This window comes from Alligator sinensis, unplaced genomic scaffold (assembly GCF_000455745.1).
Source record: "Alligator sinensis unplaced genomic scaffold, ASM45574v1 scaffold885_1, whole genome shotgun sequence".
Taxonomy (NCBI): Eukaryota; Metazoa; Chordata; order Crocodylia; family Alligatoridae; genus Alligator; species Alligator sinensis.
The window spans coordinates 1,548,348-1,573,774 of record NW_005842056.1 but is presented as its reverse complement, the minus strand read 5'-3'; the positions used below and the strand labels follow the sequence as shown (position 1 = coordinate 1,573,774).

The 25,427-nt window shown below is 47.3% G+C and overlaps 2 protein-coding genes across 2 annotated transcripts in view; one reads left to right on the top strand and one right to left on the bottom strand.

The window, feature by feature from the left end:
• Positions 1-3,644: 3,644 nt before the first annotated feature.
• Positions 3,645-21,318, top strand: LOC112550204. The gene is made up of 3 exons (XM_025203373.1): positions 3,645-3,689; positions 8,016-8,140; positions 11,145-21,318. The coding sequence occupies exons 2-3, from the start codon at positions 8,019-8,021 to the stop codon at positions 14,419-14,421; spliced, it is 3,399 nt and encodes a 1,132-aa protein (XP_025059158.1). The 5' UTR covers positions 3,645-3,689; positions 8,016-8,018; the 3' UTR covers positions 14,422-21,318.
• Positions 21,319-21,481: 163 nt separating this feature from the next.
• The window catches only part of LOC102369469 (solute carrier family 22 member 13), a 21,340-nt gene continuing 17,394 nt past the window's right edge, over positions 21,482-25,427 (bottom strand). The window contains exons 9-10 of the mRNA XM_006022954.3: positions 23,953-24,162; positions 21,482-22,972 (exon numbers count right to left, since the gene is read on the bottom strand). Coding sequence (XP_006023016.1) covers positions 22,897-22,972; positions 23,953-24,162 — 286 coding nt within the window. The 3' untranslated portion in view covers positions 21,482-22,896. The remainder of the gene's footprint in view (positions 22,973-23,952; positions 24,163-25,427) is intronic.

Below are 25,427 nucleotides of genomic sequence, written 5' to 3'. Positions count from 1 at the left end.
TATACCTGGGAAAGGGACAGCCAATGCAGCTGCCTTTGATTTAGGGCTGAGTTTAAAGTCACAATTGAGCCTGTAATCTGGAAAGGAGAAGAACAAGTGAGAGTTTTTCTCCAGGTATATGAGATCATGAAGGATCTGTTAAAAATTTAACCACTCTGTAAAACAGAAGGACCTTGATTCTGTTCCTGGCTCTGCCCTTAGTCTTTCGGGTGACCTTGGGCAAGTTACTTTACCACTCAGTGCCTCAGTTTCCCCTTCTGTAAAGTGGAAATGAGAATTCTGACCTCCTTTGTAAAACACTTGGGGAGTTACTGATGAAAAGTGCTGTCGAACAGGTATGTGTTACTGCTTTCCTTTCTGCTTCATTACCTCTGGCAGGGAGGGGTTCACCTCCACTCAGGATTAAAACCCAGCAACCTTGTAATAAATAAAAGAAAATATTTATTTCTGCAGTGTGTAATTAAACCTGTGGCACCTACTGGCTCAGGAAATCCAGCTGAGTTCAAGTAGGTGTGCTTTAAAAAGACGGGGTAGTTTTTGCTGTGTGGCAACTAAGGTAAAGAGAGAAGGCTAAAATCAGCACTTATGCCGGTTGGCTGTGGGGAAGCCAGGAAGAAACCCTTGGAGCACTAAAGCCCTGGAAGGAGGCCTAACGCTTTGTACATTACTCTCAAGTGACCCTGCCAGAGGTCAGATGTAGAAATCAGAGGCCGTTTGTAGATGACACTTTAAAGAGAATTTAAAGCGGGTTAAATGCCTTTTGCACCACTTTAATGGCATTGCTGTTTGCACATTCAGTGGCATAGTGCATATTAATTCCAGCTGCTGTAGCCTGTTCGGCAGTGTAATGCACCTTAAATGACTTTAGGATGCAGCAAATGACTTAGGGGCGCTGCAAAGTAAAACACGTCTGAGGAGTTTTAGTTTCCTACCCTACAGCCGCAGAGGAAAGCACCCGGCTGTGTGTGGCTCAGGAGCTGCGCAGGCAGACCATGCAGGCAGCCCAGCAGCACCCTGGGAAGGCAGGCTCCATGGAAGGGGGAAAAAACATGGCAAGCCTGATCTTTATTTTTTCTCTCCCCCCGGAGCCTGCCTGCCTTCCTGAGCTGCGCAGGGGCCCGGTGCTTCCCTCCGTGGCTGCTGTGACCCCTGGGACTGCCCAAGCCACTGTGGGGGGTGGGGGGATGCCACCCCAAAGGGAAGCACCAACCCGTTCCCCCGGGCAGCTCAGGGACCACTCTGCCTGACAGCAGCAAACTCTCCCCTCCCCGCCGCTGGAGAGACAGGTAAGTATCAGGCTCTGACACAGATGTATGCAAGGTTTACTTCACCCTAACCTGAAGTAGTGTTTTTAAAAAAACACCACTTTAATTTCGGGAGAATTAAACCCCCGTGTCATCCACAAGCGGCCAGAGACAGCCTTGCCTACGTTTCTCTGACACATAAGACAGGCCCTTTCAGAAGGAGCATGGAGAATGAACCAAGTGGAACTTGTCCATCCCTCGGATAAAAGGTGCACACCGCAAAGAGTGACTCCACAAACTTGCAAGATACAGAATTGGGCCCTGGACCGTGTTACATTTAAGCTGATAGTGAGATAGCCAAGAGACATCATCAGCAATGTAGGCAGCACAATGGTTTCAATTCTGGCCAGAGCCCAGAAGAGTAGGGATACACTAAAAAATAAAGCAACAGGCAAAAACACCTGACACCATGAGAGCCACCTTGCACAGAGTATATCTGGCGGGGATTAAAATAATAGTCAAGCATGGCAGAACTTCAGGAATCGTTTTGTTTAGCATCAATTCCACAAGCAAGGCAATGGGGTTTGCTTCCAATTCTGCTTTTGGGTTGGTTTGGGGTTTGTTAGAATTGCCATCAAAAATATTTCCACCACTACTTTTCTAATCCCTGATTGATGCAGGTGTTAATTTGTTTCAGGTTACCCAGAATTCTTCTTTCTTTTATTTAATGTAAAAGATAAGTGCGACGATTCTTTAGGAAACGGTGTATCAGGTTTGAGTGGTGCATTCTGGTTCCACGGGACTGCAAATAAACCCAAATATCTAGCCCTGCCAGCACTTAAAATAATGATCTTCTTATTTGTATTCCTCTTTTCCAGGATGTTTAAACGCCTCAAAGATCCACTTATGAGGCTGAAATAATTTGAGATGTAATTCTTTCATGGTATTTCCATTATCCAGGAACTAAAATACCATAAGGAGACAGATGTATTATTTCAGCTCCATACATGGCCCCTTGAAGCACTGAAACAAATATAAATTGAGGTATCAGTACGTGCCTTTTGCTTGCAACCCTGCAAAAACACTGGTATTTTTTTTTCTTTTTTCTCTCAAATCCCAAGTGTGCTTGTGAATTATTTGGGGCCTCTGGATACAACATATCATATTGTTTATATGTCCCAGCATCCCTGCTCTCCCTTCATATGCATTTGCAACCTGCAGAGAGGTAATCATGATAAATGTCACTTTATGGCCTGCTTGCAAGTACAAAATCAATAGGAGAATTAAAGGAGGTAATGTGTCAAACTTGGTATTCAGGGACCCAGAATGAGTCACTTGACTGTCTCTTCATATGATATTATAGCCACGAAACAACCAAAGCCTGGTGGAAGAAAGGGGCAGGCTGAATTGCTGGGGTTTATTCCCAGAATGGCTGTAATATGTTCAGAGAATGCCACGTCACCCATTGATAAGCTATTCCTGTCATCCCCAGAAACACTGGCGGACCTTCTTCTACCTGAGCTTTGAACTTCTCAAGCATTATGTCCCATTACCATCTCACTATGTCTTAGCTGGAGTTTTGTGGTCTCTGAAGTAGGTTTGGGCCAAGAAAAGAGGTTTTGAATCAGGCTCTGGGCCTCAAACTCAGATCTTTTTGCTCTGCTCTGAGTTCTGTAAGCCTTTGGAAAGCCGTACATGCACATCTGATAAGAACCGACATGCCCCAGATCATTAAGATGCTGGACCAGCTTCATGAAAGAAGGCGTCTGAATGCCCCAGAAACCATGCTGAACATCACTTCCCACTGAATGCATTTGCTTCAGTCAAAAGGCCCGATTTGAACATAGCCTATCAACTTAACAGCAGCTCTTGCTCACAGGCTGCTGGCATTTCCCTTATGGTGACTGGAAGGGGCCATAGTAGCAGAAAATTAAAACAAGCAACTATTCACTGAATCTCCCCATTCAAAGGCAAGACAGTCCTTTAATAATAGAAAATATTGGCTAGCAAAATGATACCACACTTCATCTTAACCAACAGGCCAGTGCACTTGCACCCTAGCAAGCTATAAAAGCTTTGCATAACTATATGACATCTCATTAGTTTTCTCTGTTAATTTTTCCCAGTAAGTGTAACAGTGAAGAGCAGTGTCTTAGCTCTGTTACTCCATGTTGTGCTCAGGCCAGTCCTTTAAACCAAAATCTCTATTATGTGTACTTTTCCTGATGTCCCACAACCTCTGTGATCAACGATTTACTGAAAAATTACAGCTACTTGCTTTCCTTTAATCATATTTAGTCTTGTTGCTCAAAAAATGGTTGAAGAACATGAATCGTGATTATAGTACCTGAACTGCTTAGTAATGCTTTTCATCTTCCCTCTATTTCAGTTGTATGCAAAGCACACATGCTTTACTAAACCTGTGCAGGGGAGGATTCACACAAGGTATAACTGTCAGGGTTCGCACCCTGGGACAGCAGAGAATAGCTGATGCTATGAATGGCAGGTGCCAGTACAGCTAGCAACTACGGGGTTACCGAGACAAATCCCAGATGTACGGACCCTCTCGTGCCCCCCTCCTGCACCTGCCACTGATTGCCGTCCTAAGCAACTTAAAATGCTTAATTTGGAAGTGAAGAAAAGTAACTTCAGGGAAATGAGACGGTCTCTATGCAGGGTGGCCCTAATCTGTTGTGTGCTGGCTATGCTGATACTTCTCCCACTGTGGCAGTGGTATCTCTAATTGGGAGGAGTGGGGGGAGAGGCAGTTAACAAAGGGATTCCTGCCCCTGCTTCGCCAGAGCCTTGAGCCCCATTGTTCCCATTCTGGTGCCCCTATGCCACTGGATTCACAGGACACACCTAGGGTCATTAGCTACTGCATGTCACCTCAAGCCACCCATTTCCTCTGATACCTGGCTGTCTGCAACAGAAGCCCAAAAACACATGCACATGGCCACTCCATTCTCTTTGGCATATCCATTTGGCCTGAAGCAGCTGCAAACTTTTCCCCAAATAATTTATTTTTAATATTCCTTCCCCAAATAGACAATGTGTATTGGGCATGAGCTGAAACCAGCCTCAGATGGATGCTCTGACTTTGGGAAGCGTCATTGTTGGTGCTATAATTTTTTTTTAAAAGAGCCGCTCTAATTAAAGTGCCAGAAGCATCTCGTGTATCAGCGTCCCCATGGTTAAAAATGGTGGCAGAGTCACTTTAACTAAAGCTCATTCGATGAGCTTTAGTTAAAGCACCCCCACCGCCATTTTTAAGTGCAGGTACACTGATACACGAGACGCTGGAGTCTGCTGGAGCACAGTAATTATCACTCTGCCAGACTTGATTAATCAAATCTGCTCCACACTGGAATTACAGCGCATCGGAGCAGCCTCGCTGCTCATGTATAGGCGCCCACAGAGATTAAATAGATGCCATATTTAGCTGCATATTATATGCACCTTTCCACCAAAAATAAACACTTCAAAACTGGAGTGCATGTCTTTAGTAGGGAAGCTGATTTTTTTTTCTTGGCTGGAAGAGAAGCCAAGGGGAATAGAATAGGAGCTAGGATGCCACATTTCCTGGACAGTCTATGGTTCCAGTAGGACTTATTCTAGGTCACACAATTGGCCTTGACTCTGAAATTTTTTTTTTCCCCCTACGTTTTGCTTTCTGAAAGCAAAGTGTGCATCTTATTTGGGGATATTGGTAAATGTGGTACATTGGCTAATGCTCTGTGTTTCCTAGTCATAACGGATGGCTAATTTCAAACAGCTCTCCTTCACCTCTTATGGTTCTCCACTAATTATTCTGATAGCATCCCTAACATGACAACTTTTCTGTGCTTTGTGTCTGTAGTGCACAAGCTGCAAGTTGGGGCTGAGAGTCCCCTCTCTAAAAGTTGTTTTTTTCCCATCTGAGCTCTGCTAGTATTTTCAGCTATAGGTACCCACCTCTCACCCATGCTTTTCTGAAGCCCAGGGTCCTTACTTTTCTGCTCTCCATCCTTCCTTTCCTCAGGATCCTGAACTCAATCATCTCATGGTTGCTGGTGTCCAAATTGCCATCCACTACTACATTCCCCACCAATTCTTCCCTGTTTTTGAGCAGCAGGTCAAGAAGAGCATGGTCCCTAGTTGGCTGCTCCAGCACTTGCACTAGGAAGTTGTTCCCAACACTCCCCAAAAACTTCCTGGATTGCCTATGCATTGCTGTATTGTCCTCCCAGAAGGTGTCAGGGTGTCTCCAGCTTCATAGTGGAGCTCTGAGCAATCATATGGCTCTTTTACATAAAGTGCAAGTCCTCCTCCTCCTCTTCTCCCCTGCCTGTCCTTCCTGAACAGTTTGCACCCATCCATGATGGTACTACAGTCCTGTGAGCTATCCCTTTGTGTTTCATCAAGAAGCAAGGATTTCTTTGGATGATACCTTATGTTGGCCCAACTGTATAGTCGGGATAGAGTTAGACAAGCTTTTGATGCAAAACATTTTTCTTCTGGTCCCTTCAGGTGGTCTGATAAAAGATGTCACCCAAAGGAATCGTTGCCTCTCACAATTCCTGGACTATCACAGCTCAACATCATTCAAACACCACCACTGTATTTCATCAGCATTATCTATGTGATGGCAAGACCATCATGCTCCAGTAACTTGCTCCTAGTCATTTTTATCACACCCCTTTCTACTTGCTAAAGTCTCATCTTTGGAAATTTTTGAGCTCTTTGATATGGTACGGCTCACAACCCTGCATCCTAGCAATGTATAACAGAAAGGAAAACACAAGGATCATCACAAACTCACTTTTGGCTTTTAATTTAAACCATATAACATATAGCGATATACCTGAGTTGATTTACTGGTTTACAAAAATTGCTATTATCTATTTCTACTCTCTGGGTGCATGTACATGTGCATTTAAGCACAACTAAATTTAATGTGCATTAAGCAATTTTTGGTAGGTGTCTACATGTGCAGGGACTTGGCACTAAAGTTAGTGCCACGTCCCTGCAGCCCTGCCATGTGCCCCTAGTGGCTGGGCAGACCCTGCACTAAAGTTAGTGCCAGGTCATGTCTACATGTGCATTAATGCACTTTAACTAATCGTGCCTAAATTCGATCCCTGCAAATGCATTTGCAGGGATCGAATTTAGGTGCAATTAGCCTAATTTTGCCATTTTTAATGTGCATTAAGGCCACGTACATGTAGATGTGCACCCATAATGCACATTAAATTAGGCTAATGCGCATTAACGCATCTCATGTAGACACTTCCTCTGTGAAGACCTACGGAACTAATGGGAATTAATGCATCAGTGGGCATGGGCAATATAGAATTGGCTAGGATTTTTTGTTAAATTATTCACAAATTTGTCAATTAACATCTCTGTCCCTCCAAAAGTTTCCAAATTGTAAAGACAGGCTGAAGAACCTCTCAGTCTGGCTGTCCTGTGCCTCCAGTCATCCAGCAATAGGCAAGTTTGACATTCCCTGATATTTTCAAAGTAAAGTAGGAGATTTTTAAAAGTCTAGGTATTTTTAGACATTAGTGACAAATGAAAAGCATAATATTTTTCCCATTAGCATGTCATCTCTAAAGGCATGTTGCGAGTGTAGTAATGGAACAGTTCTTTAAAATGCCTGGAGTGATGGCAACATAAAAATGTGGCTGTTGACCTGTTCCAAGTAAGGGCAGAAAGTATACTCATCTCAGTCTCTTGCAGGCTCCCTAGGAAATTGTGTCCAAAGCTGCAAGCAGACCTGTAAATGCGCTGGATATAGAGACTGAGTGATCAGAGAGCAACAGCAAAACACACGGCTAAAGAAATGGAATGGCTTTCAGGAAGAAAAATCAGATTCACGTTCATTTGACCAATGGCTGTTGGTTAAGTCAGTGAAGCAAACGAGCTGAATTGGTTTCCAGCGTGGTCAGGGGATGATCTCATCTCCACCACTTTGTGGGCTGTGCCCCTGGAAAATTAAACTGGCCAAGCTTACAAAAGGATTCATCAAGGTTAGATACGTAGAACTGGGTCACTTTGAAAACTGGACCCAGTGATCTACCCACACGGCTGTAAGCTTCAAAGACATCCCGCTTGCTTGACCATGCAAACAACTCATGGCTATTTCTGCAGCTGAGCTACAGCCTGTGCTTCTTTGCTCACACACTCTCACACTCACTCTGTCGCGCTCTTTCACACTCGCACTCTGCAGAATCAAATTGGCTAGGGCATTCATACCACAGTGATTCGCTGCAACTATTCCCATGACTTGGTATTAGCTGAATCCCATCACATTGGGAAATGTGGCCTACAAGAAAACACGCTGGATGATCAGACCAGGCAGATTACTGTAGCTAGTAGAACATTAACATTTACATTTGCTGCCTTTTCTGGTCTGAGCTGCCCAGTTTCTGTGAGCATCTCTAGGGACATTGCTTCCAAAGACCTCCATAGGTTTGCTCATCCAATGAAGAGTTTACAGGACAGTCTTTCTTGTCTCAGTTTGCCTTATTTCATAAAGGGGCAAAAGCCCAGTGCAAGTCTTCTGTTCTGCAAACCCATTCACCCATTCCTGTTTGGACTCCAGACTCTGATCCTATACATGATGGCAGATGCCTTGGATCAATCCTGAGTTTGAAGCTTTTAGAAAAGTGACATTAATCTTCATTTTAAAATGACAAGGAAGTGAAACTCCTGTAGCAAGTTTAGCAAAGCTATGCTACCTATTACATTTTGGTTTAATTGACTTTGGTTTCTTCTTTGCCATTTCAGTCCATGATGAAGGAAGTATGTTCCTCCTGCCTTCAGCCTGTCTATTTTATGGAGCGAGTGGTTGTTGATCAGGCCCTTCTGCACAGCTCATGTTTCACCTGCAAGGTCTGCGGGAAACAGCTCAGGTAAGTAGTAGGACCCGGTGCCACTTTCTCTTGAGACAACTCAGAGTGGCTTACAGCATAAATGGTCCTCCTTTAGCAGTGCCAACAAGGAACATCTCTGCAGTGGGCGTAAACAGAAGAACAATGTCTCAGACATGATTGCTCTCCCCATCACTAGGGCTTGAAGCCTTCCAATTGTGAATATGCGGTGCTAGGACTCTCTGAACCAAGACTCATGGGCTGGGGCAGAAGAAGCTGAGGCAGGAAGAAGCTGCATCCCTCCCAGACCCCACTCCACATCCTAAAGGAAACCTGCATGGGATTTAGCACATTGTTGATTAATTTGAGACACTGTTCAGTATAGCCCTATAGTGAAGCAACCACAGTAAGCTTCTTGTTCCTCTAGTGGAGGCATTTTATGAGTCAGTCTACCCACTATTAGTATCTTCTTCTGTACTTGTCTCTAATTAGATGCAGTATAGACAGGGAATGGGGCACAGAAAGGCTGGAAGCCAGGAGTGAGTTCATAGCCTGGAGCACCTGGGTAAACCCTGAGCACAGTCCTGCAGAGGGAGGTGGCGTAAGAGACAGCTTCACCTCAGCTCCTGATGCTCAGCAGAGCTTCTGGGGTCAGGCTAAAGATGCACTGGGGTTGAGCTAAAGACTTATCAACATGGATAATTGGTCTGGAGGGGTTGGAAGGAGGCCCAGAGGGACAACACTAAGTAGCGGTGTAGACATACACAGACTTTCCTCGAGACTGTCTCCCCTTAGGATGGTCCAAAAATTCATTGTAAAGGAGCTCTTTTATTACTGACTTGAATATACTTCTGAGATGGAAACTGGCAACCAACCAGCACACAATGCACTATAAAGTGAGAGGACATGTTGACCTGGAACATCAAGGACAAAGTCCTGGGACCCTTAACAAAAGTAACAGGACATCCATTTCTAAATGTCTCTTGCACACACCCCGCAGGTTGCACGAGGTTCGGTTTATTGATTTAGAGACCTCATTATTAAGGACAATAGAGACCATTGTGATGGTGTGGCCTGACCTCATGAATGACTGGTCATAAGATTTTACCCAGCAATTTGTTCATCAAGCCCATGACCTGTGGTTGAGCTAGAGGTTATCTTTTAGAAAGGCTCAGCTGAGTGACTTCAAGCAAGGAAGACTCCACCTATGTACCTTGTTAAACAGCGTGCAGTTTACTGTGCATAAGAGACTTAGAAATGAATGCTTTGTGGAATCACTAGGGGTTTGAACCAGGGTGCCTAGGTATTTCATTAGCCACAAAGGTAGCCCCATCAGCTCTGAGCAAGACTCGCTGAGAGTTTGCTCTGAGATTGTCCTCATTCCCAAAGGAAAATGTGTGTCAATCAAATGCAACTCCCTAACAATACAGTGAAGATGCCCAGGGCAGATTGTCCTTTACTGCCAGGGATCACATATGTTGTTCCAGATTCTTGCACCCCTTGCTGTTCTTCCTACTCAGCGTTACTCAGAAGTGTTGATATTCCTTGTTATGATGTTAGGCCACATTCAGCCCAACCCAAGATGTCTGGAGAAGATAATACAAAGAGCAGTTTTTCCTGCCTGCAACCTTTGCAGATGCCAAACACAGTCTTGGCAAAGACAGGAGACATCTAACCACTTCGGGGCCCTTAGACTCCAAATGGCATCGTACTCTTGACCACATCTTCATCTTAGTTGGTGCTGGTGCAAGATACTTTACAGACTCCGGATTAATTTGCACAAGGAGGAATGAACAGTTTGTTGGCAGTCTCCTTCCCTCCATAAATCCACGCTTGCCGCTTAATGACACAGTGCATGCCAAAGGCAAACTGCATGTATTGATCTTTGGGGGTGTTTTGAAGATCAAGGGGAAAGCATCATCCATAGTAGGGATGATCCTGCAATATCCAAATATGAGAAGGGAGAGAGACCCTAAATGTATGCGCCCAGGGAAGGCAACAGAATCGCTCCTATGCTTTAGTCAAGTCACTTGGTGTCGCTCGCAGTTGCAGTTTGGTTGTCCCCTATGTGAAATGAAATTCTGGACCAGGCGTCCCGTGTTCCCCTTCTCCCCTACAGGCCAGTCTCCATGATCAGATGACATCTCCCCATGCTATCTCTTCATTGTGAAGGGAGTTGGTCACAACATGGGAGTCCCTGGAAGTAATGAATAGATCAGTGGTTTTCAACCTTTTAAGACTCAAGGCACCCCTTGGAAAATGTCAGCTCTTAGTTTTCACTTGTTTTTTGACTATGGAGAAATAACAGAACAATTCTTCTGTTGCAAAGAACTCAGAAAGGCCGCAGTGGGTCAGAATGGTTTTGATATCATGGAGTCCTATTGGAAATCTTCATGGTTATCTTGCGAATCATGTGTAAATGTTTGCACATCTAACTGTGCTATTATTGTATGGCACCCTATGGTAACTTTAAAACAGGGGTGGGCGAAATGCAGCCTGTGGGCCAAATGCAGCCAGCCAGACCATTCTATCCGGCCCGCGGGACCCTTAAAAAAATTAGAAAATTAATATTTATCTGCCCCTGGCTGCCTGTCATGCATCCCTTGATGGCTTGCCAAAACTCAGTAAGTGGCCCTCAACCCGAAATAATGGCTTGCCCCTGCTTTAAAAGGATCCCACAGCATCCTGGTGTACTGCAGCACGTTGGTTGAAAATCACTGGCATAAAGGGAGATGGTGTCTGAGAGCAGAGCCTGGCCCAGGAGGAGAATGGGGCCAAGAGAAAACTGAACTACAGCTCCCATGAGACACTTCTGTGGGTAATGGGACTGATTTATTTTATTTTTTTACATGTTTACTGATAATTAAAAAAAAAAAAAATCAAACCTTTCTAAAGTCAACAGATGTTTTTCTGGAAGTTTTGTTTAATTGAAAATCAAAATTTTCCATCCAAAACAATGTTGATGGGGATTTTTCCATCCATGCTAATAATAGGCCTTTTCATGCCAAAGAGTATTTAACTGCTCTGCTTGATGTGTGTTTTGCAGCCTGCATAATTACACTGCCCTCCACGGTGCGCTCTACTGCAAAGGCCATTGCAAGCTGCTTGCCAAAGCTAGAGGAGGAAATGAGAAGGAAAGATTCGTTTACGGACATAAACACCAGCCACGGCAGGAAATAGTAATAGCCGGTCGAAGGTCAGAGCCCCAGAGAAGATATAATAGAGCTGGAGAAGAGACAGTGGAGAGATCATTTGAGTCCCATTCAGAGCTCAGCTTGGAGCCAGATGGCCAAATGAAAGGACCCAAGAATGAATTTGCCTCCTTGAGACACCAGCTCGAAACTAGCTGGCCACCCTTGGGAAAAGCAGACAGAAGCGTCCACAAACCTAGGAAGAGCGAATGGCTCTGGGAAAAGACTGCATTGAACTGGCGAAGCCCGGAGGCACCAGAGGGAAAATCCATTGCAGATACAGCAGTGAGAAAGCAACCAAACCAGCTACCTAGCATCGCCGTTTCGGAGAGGGAAGAGCACGGGCCCCCCTGGAGCAAAGCGGGAAACCTGAGGAGTGGTAACAAGAAGATGGGGTGTGTGGACGGAAATGTGCCCAGACATCTCGCAGGGAAGGGAGGGAGCAGAGTATCAGAGAAGGTGGCTGTCTTCCAGCAGGGCAAAGCCAAACCAAAGGACAGGAGTGCTCCCGCTGTTTCGCCTTCAGCACTGCAACCTGTGAAACCACCAGTTCGCGGCTCATCCGTCTCCCGGTCCAAGGCGCTGGGAGCCACTAAGGGCGCCAGCTGGGCCTCTGCAATACCTCTCGAGGCTGGTGCTCTCTCTACAGCAGAGCTTGCTCCTACAGGTAACAAGCTTCGTGTCACAGGGTCCAGCGAGGGGGTCTTTAACGCAGGACTTGCAACTCTGAGCAGTCGGGGCACCAGACCGCTTCCCCGAGCGACAGGGAATTTGCCAGAGCAGCCACCATCCACCGTATCTACCCCACAGGACAGGCAGCACCCCCAAGAAGGGAGCGGCAGTAAGCTGGCTGCTCATGTAGCAGGAGAGGCTGAAGCAGGCAGCATCAAAACCATGCCACCATGCGGAGGTACCCACCACCCAAGCAGAGCCAAGGGCTTTCTTTCCTCCCGTTTTGGAGCCCAGACGTACGTAGCTGAGCATGATGCTGTCCAAAGTAACGAAGCTTCATGCCTCTCCGAGGAACCAGCAACACCTCACACAGAGGTCAGTTCACTCGAGCCTGAAATTTCGGTTCAGTTGTACCAGGCAGCTGAGCAGGTCAATGAGGATTCAGAGACGGACAACCAAGAGCTCCCTGGAGCGCTTATGCCAAGACCTTCCGAGACAAACTTGCAAGGATCTAGGGAAAACGTGTTGGCTGGAATTAAAAGCAGCGAGCCAGAGGTTGAGAACAAAATGCAGCCGGAGAGCACATCAGAGTCCTACAAGATCCTGAAATATAGTCCTGGGCATAGATCTCAGGAAAGGAAACCAGAAGAAAGAGCCATTTCTCCATCTGGACAGGCACAGATTACAGGGGATGAGACTGCACCCTGCCCACAAGCGGCAGAATCTCAATACACGTGCGGCCCGCTAACAGACAGCCTGCAAGGGGATGCTTTGCCAGGTCATATTGCATTGTCTGCTAAGGACACTTCAGAGCCAGTGGACACACATCCAAAAGCAGTCAGTGCAACGGAGGACTCGCATGACAAGACAACTGGAAAAGAAGAAACAAAGCTCAAGTTACGGGGTCCAGATGACATGCGAGGGGGCATCCTTCTTGTTTCTGAGCCACCCAGCAAGATGCTTGAACCTTTGACATCGAAGGAATCATCAGAGAAACCTGAATATCATTTAGCTGGAAATGGTATTGTGGGTATGAAACCTCAGTATGAAGGCAAGTCACGCTTACCTGCTAGTGCTCCCCAAACCAAAGACACCGGAAATGGAGAGCCTGGGAAAGAGACACCAGCAAAAGCTTCCAGTCTAGGGAAAAATCACTTTGCTAGGCTTTTTGCTTCTGAAAATAAAAGTAGCACCCCAAGGAAAGAGCTAAAAGGAAGAAAGAAACCCACAAAGCCCCAGTCTGCCTTGGCCACATTATTTGGCTATTGCTCAGATAAAGAACGGAATCAAAAGGGAATTCTCACCCCAAAACCCTCACCAAAGCCTTCAGAGGAAAAAAATGATGGAGAATCACGGTCACAGATCACCGACTCAGCCTCATCAAGGCAAAAGGTCTCCAAGGATGAGGCTGTAGCTCCCATTGGAAGAGCAGTGGCAATTTCCAAAAATACAAAGCAAAATTCAGGGGCCCATGTGAGATCTGGGCAAAGAGAGAGTCCCCCACATTTAAGCAGCACTGAGGTCTTAGAGTCCCAGGTGCTCTTGTCGATGCCTGGTGGAAGCAGTCCAGCCAGCACTGGAAATGTTGATGAGGTCCCTGATCTTGGAGTTGAAAGCCAACCTGATTTCAACGCGCAGTCTCTACAACAGCATGGTGATAGCTATCTGCCTGCAGTTCGGTTGGCAGCATCTCAGAAAGGAGCTCCAGAAACCTTGGAGGGCAGAGCTAGCCTTTTACAGTCTCCTCTGGCACCAATTGCCTCAGATGACACTAGCCTAAGTCTCACCAGCGAAGAAAGTCTCCATGACACATGTCTACATGAAAAACAAAACCTAACGGGCTTGGGTGATCGAGACTTGGCACTAAAGGATGAAGCCTTTCCTTCATCGAACCACTTAAAGGAATCGTGTAAGGAATCTGAGCTTCACTTAGAAAGCAGGGATCTTTTAGAGCCCAATAATCTCTTGTTGCCTGTAGCAGACAGCAATTCAACAAGCATAAGCACATATGTTCCTGGCATCGATGACACAGATGCCCAGTTCCCACCTAAAAGAGCCCTGCAAAATTCACAAGATAAGGAACAACCGTCTTTCAGCATAAGCACCTCAGGACTGCACAAGGAAAATCCAGGGCAAAAACATGACCTAGCGGAGGAGGGTCAAATTATTCAACTTACTGGTGAAATTCAGAGCTCTCATCTGCTACAACAGCTTGATCTGCAGCCCCAACTCCAGAAAGATGCATGGGATCCCTTTGGACTGGGGTTCAATGCTGGAGAACCCATTGCTGACCCTTTACTTTCTTGGGGAGCCAACTTGCAACCACCGTCCACATCGACTCCTGAGCCCTTTAACAACCACATCTTGGAGATGCAGGATGCCGAGACGACAGCAGCAGCAGCACTCCTGCAAGCTTCAGTGATGGTAGAAAAAAGCAAACCAGCATCAGATCTCCCTTAGGACTGCGTGACATCTTGCCCTATGGTGAATGATAGTTTCAAAAACAGAGACTTTCATATGGAAGTGGACCGCTGGTTGGAAACACTGGCATGTCCAACGCAGTTTAGCTGACATAGGAAACATTCTGCTTCTTGAAATGAGATCACAAAATCTACCCACAAGATGCCATAAGCATCAAATTTGAATTCAGTTGTGCACATGATGATTTTTGGAGGCATGGGGAGATTTCACAGTAGGACCTAAGGGTAGGTTTTTATATCCCAAACTCCTCTTCCACCACCCACTGATCACAGCTGGTACCCTTGTCAGCAGTCTCCAAAGAGACTGGCCACAGAAACCAGCCAAATTTTCTCTCACTGCACATGTGTGTGCACATGCATGTGTGTGTGTGTAAAAGCAGGGGAGAGGGTCTCCGCACTCGAGCATACTGCCATGCTTCCCCAGAGGAAGTCGGCTAGGTTGCTGTCTCTGCAGTTGAGGGGAAAGGTTTTCCATGCCCACGGAGAGCCATCCAGCAAGCTTTCATGATCAACTAGTTCAGGCAGACACTAGAAATCAGAAGCAGAAAGGTATATTGTCGCTACAAAACCTTATCAAATAGTGGCTAAGGAAATGCACAGCTGAAGGATGAAGCAGGATTTCAGATAGCTTTGCACGGCCTGTAATAATCCAACTCAGCTGATATCCTGCACTCCTAGCTTGCAAAGCACTTTACCGAGCAGGCCAGTACCATCAACCCCATACTACAAATGGGGAAACTCGGCTGGAAAGAGGTGAAGGGACTCACTGGTGGTCACTCAGCAGGCCAGTGTCAGAGCTGGGGACAGAGCCCAGGCTTCCCTGAGCCTACACCGATTCCCTCTGCACAATATTGCCCCACCTGCCACCTCTTGCTGCTGCCACAATAGAAATGCTGAAGTAATTACCTTAAAAAGTTATATTGGCAATGGAAATTTTGTGAAGCATAATGCCCGGCACCAAAGCGCACACACTCCTGTCCCCAAACACCACTCGGTGCAGATCCTCACACCTTTCTAATCAACCTCCTGAAAAAATGGCATGAAGATGTTCAAGCAAGAACAAACCAGACAACACTGAGATGATATTGGTGCTATCAGACCTGCTTCCTTTCCTTCCTCGTGACAAGGTATTCAGCAGCATTCACAGATGCGGTGTGATCAGACAGGCCATGCCGCAAGGTCTTTTGCTGTGGCCTCAAACTTGCAACCTCTGAGCTGTCAACCATGCCCCTTAGCACCCACACCGCCCCAGCCCCCATCAGACCCGCTGAAGATATAAAGCTGTTTAATGAGCATCTCTGCCGTGAACCAGCATGTCAGAGCCCTGTGCAGAGGGCATCTTAAACCAATATAAGTCAGAGGAAAAGGCAGAAGTACTGTAAAGTGATGCGACTCCACTAGGCTTAGGATTCTCCTCTGTCCTCTGGAAGTACTTTTACAGACACCATCACCAGGGTCCCAGGTCATCATCCACACAAGGCCTATGTGAGCAAATGGGCATGCACTGGTGTGACTGGCCTCAATTTTGTATGCCAAAGTACCTTTGCACCACCCTGAATCTGGACTTCCTCAGGGGCTGGAGCAGATCCCAGTGTGGTATAACCAGCCCCCGCAAGCCTGGTACAGCAGCTTCCCCAAATCTCAACAGTGACAGTGCTGCAATATGCAGCCTCATCCCCAGTGAGCCCCCTGCAACAGCAGCCCCATCTCCAGCTCAACCAACCCACCCACCCACCGAGGACACTTGGAAGACACCCTGACATCACTGAGCCTGGGAAATTCTCCCCCTGCCAAATCAGGGGATTTTAGTGCATGTCTACACCCTTACTCAGGGCCACCATCAAGCCCCTCCATGCCAACTCTCTATACCAGAAATCCCTAACCTCAACCCCGCAGGAGCAATCCAGCCAGACCCAGCTGTCTTTACATGGCAATGTGAGGATACTTACAGAGCCCGTGCCCTGCTCTATGCTCAGTTCACCAGCTGGAGAGACCAGAACGGGGGTGTGGATCAGACGCCAGCACGGGTCTGATCTTAAAGGCCTACTTCTAACCCACACCCGATATTATACAACCAGACCCAAACCTGCAACTTGCATTAGCAACAACTTCTTACCTGCTTAGGCAAACCCGTGACCTGACCCAAATTCTGTTCAAATGCTGACAGACCCAGGGGAAAAAAAAACACATGCTTTCCTGGAAGATGCAGCACGTTAGTTCGTCCCAGTTCTGCAGCATCTATACAGATTGGGCACTTCAGTGGGGCTTTTTGGCGCTGCGGAGGTGGCACACCCTGATCTATCTTTTGTTTGATCTCCTTGGCAGACATTCATCCTTCTTTGTTTGGTCTCATTCGTGCTGCTTCTTCCACTAAAGCGCTTTTTTTCCCCATAGATTTCATAGACATTAGGGCTGGAAGGGACCTCTGGAGATCATCGAGTCCAGCCCCCTGCCCCAAGGACTGGAAGTCAGCTGGGGCCAAAGGATCCCAGCAAGATAAGCGTCCAAACGCTTCTTAAAGGAGTCTGGAGTAGGTGCTTGCACCATCTGTCACCTTTTCACACCTGTCAGCAGCCAGTGGTGAGATCTCCATTCTGACCTGACTGTAACCCGAAAATCCAATTTCAGACCCACACCCAAACTGCAAAATGTGAAGTAGTTCACATTCCCACCCAAACCCTACTCACTTTGCAGGTCACCCGCGGGTACCTGACCCAATGCAGGACTCGAGTGTGGATCTCCTCCTCCGTGACTTGCTCAAGGTAACGCGGGAAGTCAGCACTGGAGTCAGCAGACAGCTCGGACCATAAAATGAGCTTTCCTCTCAAAGAAACAGCTGCTCTGACAAACGTGGCACTAGCCCTTCAGTTTGCTTCTTTCTCCTTTCCACTTATGTTTTATTGTTACACCAGAGTGACTTACGATTCGCACAACTCTACCCGGCCTTGATCTGCACCGAAAATCAACACGCATCACTAGTTTAACAGTGACAGTGACTTTTCATCCTCAACTTCAAGATTCATGGCAAAGATCAACTAATCCAGCTTTGCAAATGCACCAGGAACAGTTACTATCCTAAGTAACCGCACACTTAGCACAAGAATGATGATAGCAATGAAGCTAAGGAAATAAATAACATACCCCTGGCAAGCAAAGATTTGCAACCTAGAGAGAGCATGGAGTCTCTGTCGCTGGAAGTTTATGCACATCTGGGATGGTTTAGACAGGTATGATCCTGCCCTGAGCAAGGGGGTGAGCTAGATGATCTCCTGAGGTCCTTTTCATCTCTCTTTTTCTCTGGGTCTGTAATCTTTGTAATAGGCAAAGCCCAACATTAGACTCCCTGGGACGAGCACAGACATTTGTGCCACTGCTATTTGTCCCTGGGGAATGCCCATGCCACAAGCACTCTGGTGTCCATGCTTGCTGGCCCTAGCAGCCTTACCTTGGGTCCCGGGGGTCTCTGGGAGATGCAGCCATAGAGAGTGGATCTGGCTGGCCAGGCTCCAGTTTTCGGCAGAGCACACTGCTGCCCCATGCACCACCCCGGTTTTTTTTGTTGGGGTTTTTTTTTACTCCAGGAGATCCCAGCGTCAAAAAACACCCATGCTGCAAAATAGCGGTGCAGGGGACGCTTGCCCGTGCGGTGTGTGGCACTGCAGACGGGTCTGCGGTGCTGCATACCACACATCTGCACTCGTCTGGATGCACCCCCTTAATCCACAGGGCATAGAAACTTTGAAAGTACCCATTAAAGGATGAAAGTGAGAAGGCAGTCACAAGAGCTACCGTAAATAGAAAGCAAGCACCTGAGATGGTGAGTAATAGCTTTACTCAGCAGTAAATGAGAGTCAAAAACAGGGGTGTGTCTAAATAAAGCATCCTCCTCATAGTTCACATCTATTACAATCAAAGCCGTGTCTGTTCTCTACCGTGAGAAATACTACACTGTTCCTGGGCAGGGAAAGGAGAGGAAGATGGGGAAAGTAACAGCTTTTGGCCAACAGCCCAATCCAATAGGGACCCCTAGAAAAGATGAAGGCACTTTTCATGGGGCACCAGCCTATCCCTTGGGAGATATTGGTTCAGTTCCCTCCTCCACAACAGACATACTTGGTCCTGTGACAAGCTCCCATTCGTTACAATGGGGCAAAGAGCTCCCCTCTTGAGATGGGAAGCTCTAAGAAAATAAATTCATCCAAGGCTGCTAGCTGCTTGGATATTCGGCAATAATAGATGTGCGCCCTTGTCTGTATAGGTGATGTTGTATTATGCTCATTCAACAAGCATGTGTCCCACCTTTTTCACCCCTTTACTAATCTTAACAAAGGTCCAGATGTACAGAGGGGATTAGGAGCCAAGCATAGGCACTGAGTGTTTGCAGGCTTTGCACACATGCCTCTGACAGGAGACAACAGGTGAAGAGATTAATAGTTAAAATATCCTTCCTGCCACAGTGAGATCAGCCAAGAGAGTCTTGTCGAACTGTGCAGGAAATATTGATAGCAGAGGGAAAATCTGCCTTTCTAATTTAAAAGACCAAAGCCATAAAAAAATACTTGGAAAAGCTACCCAGGGGCCAGTTCAGCCCTGTAGAAATCTATTTACTGATCCTCATTGAATGATTTCACCAGCTCAGGTTACCCTAGCCTAATAGTTTCTTATCCTTCTGAAGTCTTTTACTGTGCATGTGTCTGTCTTATATTTATTAAGGGGTTGGCACTTAAGAGACCTAAATCCAATTGCAGTTGATCTTTCTCTCCAAAACTGTAGCGTTCAGGTCTGGAATATGTGCATCAATACTTTTACCAAGGGAGACACCCTGAGCACCCCCAGATCTCGGGCTCATTTCTAGTCACTTTATAACAGACAGTATATAATGCTTCTTCAAGGTAATACCAGGCACTGTTTGCTGCTCCCCGTACCAAACAGAACGGTAAATCTGTGAACTCAACAGGGAGAAAGGACAACGCAACATGTGCCAGTTGCCTCGTCTGCTTTGGAAAATTCCCAGTGAACATTACTCCGTAGGAAAAAAAAAAAAAGACTTTGCTGTACACCTCAGAGTGGCCACAAACCTTATTTCCTTCCTCTGGACAAAGTAATCACAAACTGGAAGGGATCCAAAAGGTACGAATGACCAACTAGAGGCCTAGAGGGACCTCAAGAGATGCTTCTCATTCAGCCCCCTGCTCAAGGGACATCCTGGCTGGGAGCCCCTGGACAAGTGCCCAGGATCAACGCAGTGATTTCCTCCAGCTCTGAAAGAGGGAATCGCGTGCTGCTGAACACAGTCCGCTGTCTTCCCAGTCATCCCAGAGGCACTCCAGGGCACGGAGGAGAGGGGAGCACTCGAGACCGCAGCAATGAGGGTTCAGTGGTTAAGCCCTAGCTGGGTAGTTTCTCCCACGGTCCTTCTGAGTCTCGGGTCAGGTCATATGACAGCCCCTTCCCATGAAGCTGTAAGGTGGGGCAATGCAGGCGAGGAATAGGGACCCCCTGAAGATGAATGGTGGGAGAGGTAAGAACAGGCATCTCTAGCACTTGGGAGCATCCTTCAAGGTTCAAGTGACCCTTCAGGAGTCTAGCCTGGCTGTGGAAAGGCTTTGATGGTGAACCTCATGGTTGCCCCAATTTGCCAGTTTTTCCCAAACTTCATAAGCCTCCTTCCTCAGAGGAAGGGGCTATGAGGACCACCAAGTTCTCAGCTCATAACCCAGCCCAGGAGTGAAACGAGCCCTGCATAGCCCAGTGGCCTGGCTAAATCAGTGCTCCCTGCAGCATTCCTCGGCGCTGGCCAGGGCCTTTGTAGCCTGCACCTTGGCATGGGTCCCTCAGGGAGTGTGCCCTTCTGGACTGCCAGGGTTTATCATCTCCCAGCTGGCCCTGCCGGAAGAGTTACACTTTAACTGCTCAAGCTAACTGAATGGGCTCGTGTTCACATGCACATGTGTGTTAGCCCTCACATGAATACCTAGGCACCAGCTGAGCTTAAGGCTCATGCAGCAACTTGGCATCACATGTAATAATTCAGCAAGGCTCCGCGGCAGAAGGCCCTTCCTCCCAGAGTACTCGCCGTGCTTCCTCCTGGATGTGAACTGCCCATCCCTGACACTCCTCAGGCACGGCACAACCAAAACCCCCAGCAGCCCTTCTGGCTAAACCTCAGCGTCTCCACTCTGTCCTCATCCTTGACTTTCTTCTTCAGCCCTGCTAAGCTGTCCTGCACAGTATGCACCCCATGTACATGCACACACACGCTCACACACACTTGACTTCCCCCTCAGATGAGAGTCAGGCCTGACTGCACCCTGTGCTTCTGGAGAGACAGATCCCAGTACAGTCCCCCACTGCCCCAGCAAATGTCTTCAGGGCCCCTGGGTGCAGCCTAGTAAGAAATGCCTTCGACTCCTTTGTACCCTTGGTTACACATCCAGCCCTTTTGCACCCTTGAGCACCTAGGGTGTAAAACCACAAGACAACATCATTCTCCTGGTCTTCCTGGTCCAGTCAAATCCCCAGCAAGCTGTAAAGCTCATGAGATCCCCAGCCAACCATCCAGATCAAACCAATAGAGACACGTGAGAGTGAGCGACTGCAGCAACCTCTGGTCCCCCTGAGGTAGTAGGATGCTGAATTAAGACTCCAATGATAGGGTCTGCCACAGCCTTTCTGTGTGACTTTGGGCAAGTCCCTTCACCTCTCTCTCTCTGCATCCTTTTTTCCTATGTCTGTCTGCTCTATACTACCTGTTTGTACAGCACCTAGCACTGGGAGGGCCTGATAACCTATAACTACTGCAGAAAAGCTCAGTAGGCTCCAAATCCTACTGTGGTGCTCATGCTCCCAATACACAACTGCCAACCCCAGCCCCCGCTCCCAACTTCACAAACCCCATTAAACACGGCCAGCACGTGCAAATCTCCCACCGAGCATGCATGTGCCAGACGCGTGCACATATTTCTGCCACCATTTGCAATCCTCAGCTTGACAGTGGTAAATACTATTGATATGATGTAGAGACTGTCAGTAAGATGGAAGAACAATTTTTTATTCCAACATACTCGGATAATTTTTATTTATAAAACAAGCTTAATCCAAGAAGCTGGTAGTATCTCCTGACAGATGGCAACACGGCATCACCCTCCACCAATGGACCCGGTGCACTAGAGTTCACTGGCCACAAGGGATGCCTTGCAGGCCCCAGTCCCAGGAAGCAGGTGAGGTTGAACCTGCACCCCCATGTTGATGTTCTTCCATCGCATCTGATTCAGTTTAGCCACAAAATAAGCAGAAAACTCGTCACAAGGGAAAACTGCCAACAGGGGCTTCGCAGGGGGTCCTGATGAAGCAAAATTGAGTCTTCTTTGAGTTTAGGCAATGGCAGCGCGACTGGCACCGAGCTGCAGGTGGTCAAGCAAAGAGCAGGAGGGTTGGCTCTGCTCCAAGCTTCGCCCAGAGCAAGTGACTGGTCTGACCAGGCGGTCTGTGAAGGTGCAGCGTAGGGAGGGGAGTGGCTTTTCTTCACTGTGAAGATAAATCACAAGCCCATCCGTAACAGTGAGGGGCATTGTACGAACAAGCAAACAGAACCCAATATCCAACCAGATCATCACTTGAGTGGGATACGGTCTCTCCAGAGACCTCAAGTTCCAAACAGCTCATTGATTTCCTTGGAGATTCAAATTAAACTGGTCCTGATGATTGCAGAGCATCTTGAGCAGGAAAAAAATTGCTGTGTGAAGGGAAACGCTTCTTTCCAGCACCGTCCTGCACACAAGGTGTCTCCAAAAGTTTTCAGTTTAACAGCCAGCTCCAGTGACATCTAAAGGAAATTCTGCTTTCCACTAAGGCCATCATTTGCTGCTCCTGCAACAAACCGCTGGCTTGATTCTTCTTACTTGGGTAGCTTGGAGCTAGACAAAAGGGGCAGGGTTTTGAAGCTCCGGTGGAGAAGAGAAGGAATGAGAGATGAAAAGACTTACTAGATGATCTAGCAATATGCATCCCCCTGTTTGTTTCCTTCTACTCCATCCAGTTCAGATATACATATTGCAAGCGATGCATTGACTTTGTAAGGCTATTCCACAATTGAATAGGTGTCATGCCTGGGAAGGGTTTCCAGAGATGGCGTAGGTGCTGACAGATGAGAGGGAAGGGAAGGGAAGACTCAAGTATTCTGCTCCAACATCTGCTTTTATTCCTGTAGGTGATTAACTTCTATTTTCTTCAGATCAGACTATTCTGTCCAATACTCACTGAACAAAAGGGACAACATGTAGTGTGTATTAGGGAACACTAGAGGGGGCTTGGAGGAGACAAATGGGGAAAAAAAAGAGGTCAAGACCTAGTGAAGGAAAAAGGAAAATCCCCTGACTCCTTGTGGATCTCACACCCCCGACAGCACTGGTTGGTCTTTGATTCCTCTGGATCTGACAATGGCTTGCGGCTTCCTCTAGAAGCGCGTGGTCTTTGTGCCTTCCACCTCTTGGCTGTCCTCTTTTTGTTTCAAGCGCCCATTGTCGCTGGACCTAATAAAAAGAAATAGGGTTAGATACAGCAGAAGGCCCCTTGTCTTTGGGCATACTTGAAGCACAAGCTGCCTCTCCCAGGGCTACCAAGGGCTTGTACACTTTCTCTCAGTCGCTGTGCTGCTCTCCCATCCCTTTGCTACTGTGGAAGGAGACTAAGTGTGGATCCAGCGGGGTGCACCAGTGCACTTGCACCCACCTTTGATTCTTGCTCTACCCAAAGTTTAACATGAACTTCCTGGCAGCGTTTCTCATCGGGCAGCACTGAGGGAGTCACTTGACTTCATGGCTTATGAGAATCACCTGATTCCTTCTCAACTCTTCATTCCCCAGGTCTTAATGACCCTGTCCCCGTTGTAACGGTCTTGATGTTGCACCAACCAAGCTACTCTTTGTTCTGTAATTCTGCTGTCTGTTAGCTGCTCCTGGTAATGAACCTCCTATTTCCCAGCCCTGCAGTTTGTTTGCAATTCATTTCAATGAATTTATATTTGCTTTTGCTTCAATCTTAAACTGAATATTACAGCTGTAGGCCCCTCGCATATTAGTAAAGCTTCTAGCTCATTTTTAACTGGAGAAAAACCCGTGTTTTTTTATACAGGACGATGAATGTCACCCTCTGCGTGCCCCTTTTCAAAATTTTAGGCCCACCCATAGAGAAGCCTCATTTTTCACCCCCAAATGTTATCACAGCCCCTTCTGCTTTCTTCCCCCTACCTGGCAAGGACTCCCTCCCTCAGCCCTACAGCCAGATAGCTCAACTCTTCCAGCATTGATTCCTTTTGAGCTGCCCACTAGGATGCGACAGCCCCTGGCATCGTCCTGAACCTCCGTGCACTTTGTGCATCATATACTACATGTCGGGCCTTGGCGTGCCTTGAATTACACTGAAGAGGGAAGCAAGGAAGCTGTCACCATTTATCAAAAGGGCAAAGCAGGAGGGGGACAGAAGCGACTGCGGATACACGGCAAGGACCCACCACTGGTTCTCCACGGGCTCCTCGGTGCCGTCCCGAAGTTCTTTCCCACGTGTCTCTGGAAGCAGGCAGCAGAGGATTCCCCCAATCACCGGCGTGCTTCCAAATATTGCCATGGGGATCACGGAGTTGTAGGTGCTCAAGAGACCAATCAGAGGGGAGATGATGCCACCAAGTCTGGCTGACATTGAACACAGCCCTACCCCGGTCTGCCTAGTAAGGGAACAAGGCATGAAGGGAATGAGGAGGATGCACTAGATGGGTTGCTGATGGCTTTGTCTCCAGTGGTCCCAAGCCCTGCTCTGCTCTACAGCTTGTGGGATATTAGTGGCCAAAGGCAGGTGTTTCCCCAAATCATTACCTGGAAGGAACAGAATTAGGGGGCAGAGGGGGAGGACAATTTACTAATGACAAAATCCTTTGGAGCTAAATAGCCAGCTGAGTGCCCGGGCTAGCCAGAAGTGCTGCCTCTCGGACAGGAGAGGACAGAAGTGATCACTCAATCTGAGACACCGCTTCAATCCAAAACCATTAATCCACCACATTAACACAGATGATATCTCTCCATCTGGGTACGTCCGAAGCCCCCATCTCCAAAGCACTCGACTATGGGGTTCAAATTCATCCACCAGATTCTAGGTTGGCAATGGATCAGTGCTCACATCGCACCAACCGCCAATACCTGGTCCACACCAGGGAAACTAATGAGCCTCCAGGCCAACCAAATTCTGCGGGTTTTTCAAGGAACCCGGTGTCATTGCTGCTGACCACCCAGATGTCATACAATCCTATGGCTTTCGTGCCATTTGGCCTCTACTCCAAAACTTACAACTTAATGTTGAGGGTTTGTTGGCTGCCAAGCGAAGCCTAATCATTGTTCTTGCTACTTTAGGAACTGCACGTGGATGCTGAGCTCGGGAATTACAGACACACTGACCGACCAGATCCTAGAATAAAAGTGGAAGCTGACATCTGTGCATCCTAGCAGTGGGGAAAAGATGAGACTACTGCACAGGGTCTGTGGCTGCTCAGAAGTTTTCTGATAGAGCTAATCGTAAGAGATGGGGCAATGTTTTTTTCCAGAAGGGCTTCATCCAAACCCTCTGCAATCATGTCAAAATGACCTTATTTTTTGTACTTTTTGAGCCAACATGAAGTTTCCTAAAAATTGCCCTTAACAGACAAATGAAAAACACGCACCCACTGATGACAAAGACACAAGTCTCATCCTTGCATTCAGCCCAGTCACCTAAGTGGAGCACATAAAAAGTGGAAACAGGGAGAGATCACCAAAGACGAATATACCTCCTCTGCTCGCGCTTGTAGGGAGGCAGTTAGACAGGCCAAAGCTACCATGGAGCTGAGGATGGCATCCCAAGTAAAGGACAACAAGAAATTGTTTTTTAGATATATTGGGAGTAAAAGGAAGGCCCAGGGAGGAATAGGACCCCTGCTAAATGGGCAGAAACAATTGGTGA

Coding starts and splice junctions, on each gene's coding strand:
- LOC112550204 (XM_025203373.1), top strand. CDS start 8,019: ATGATGAAGGAAGTATGTTCCTCCTGCCTTCAGCCTGTCTATTTTATG. Junction 8,141..11,144: donor GTCTGCGGGAAACAGCTCAG/GTAAGTAGTAGG, acceptor TGTGTTTTGCAG/CCTGCATAATTACACTGCCC.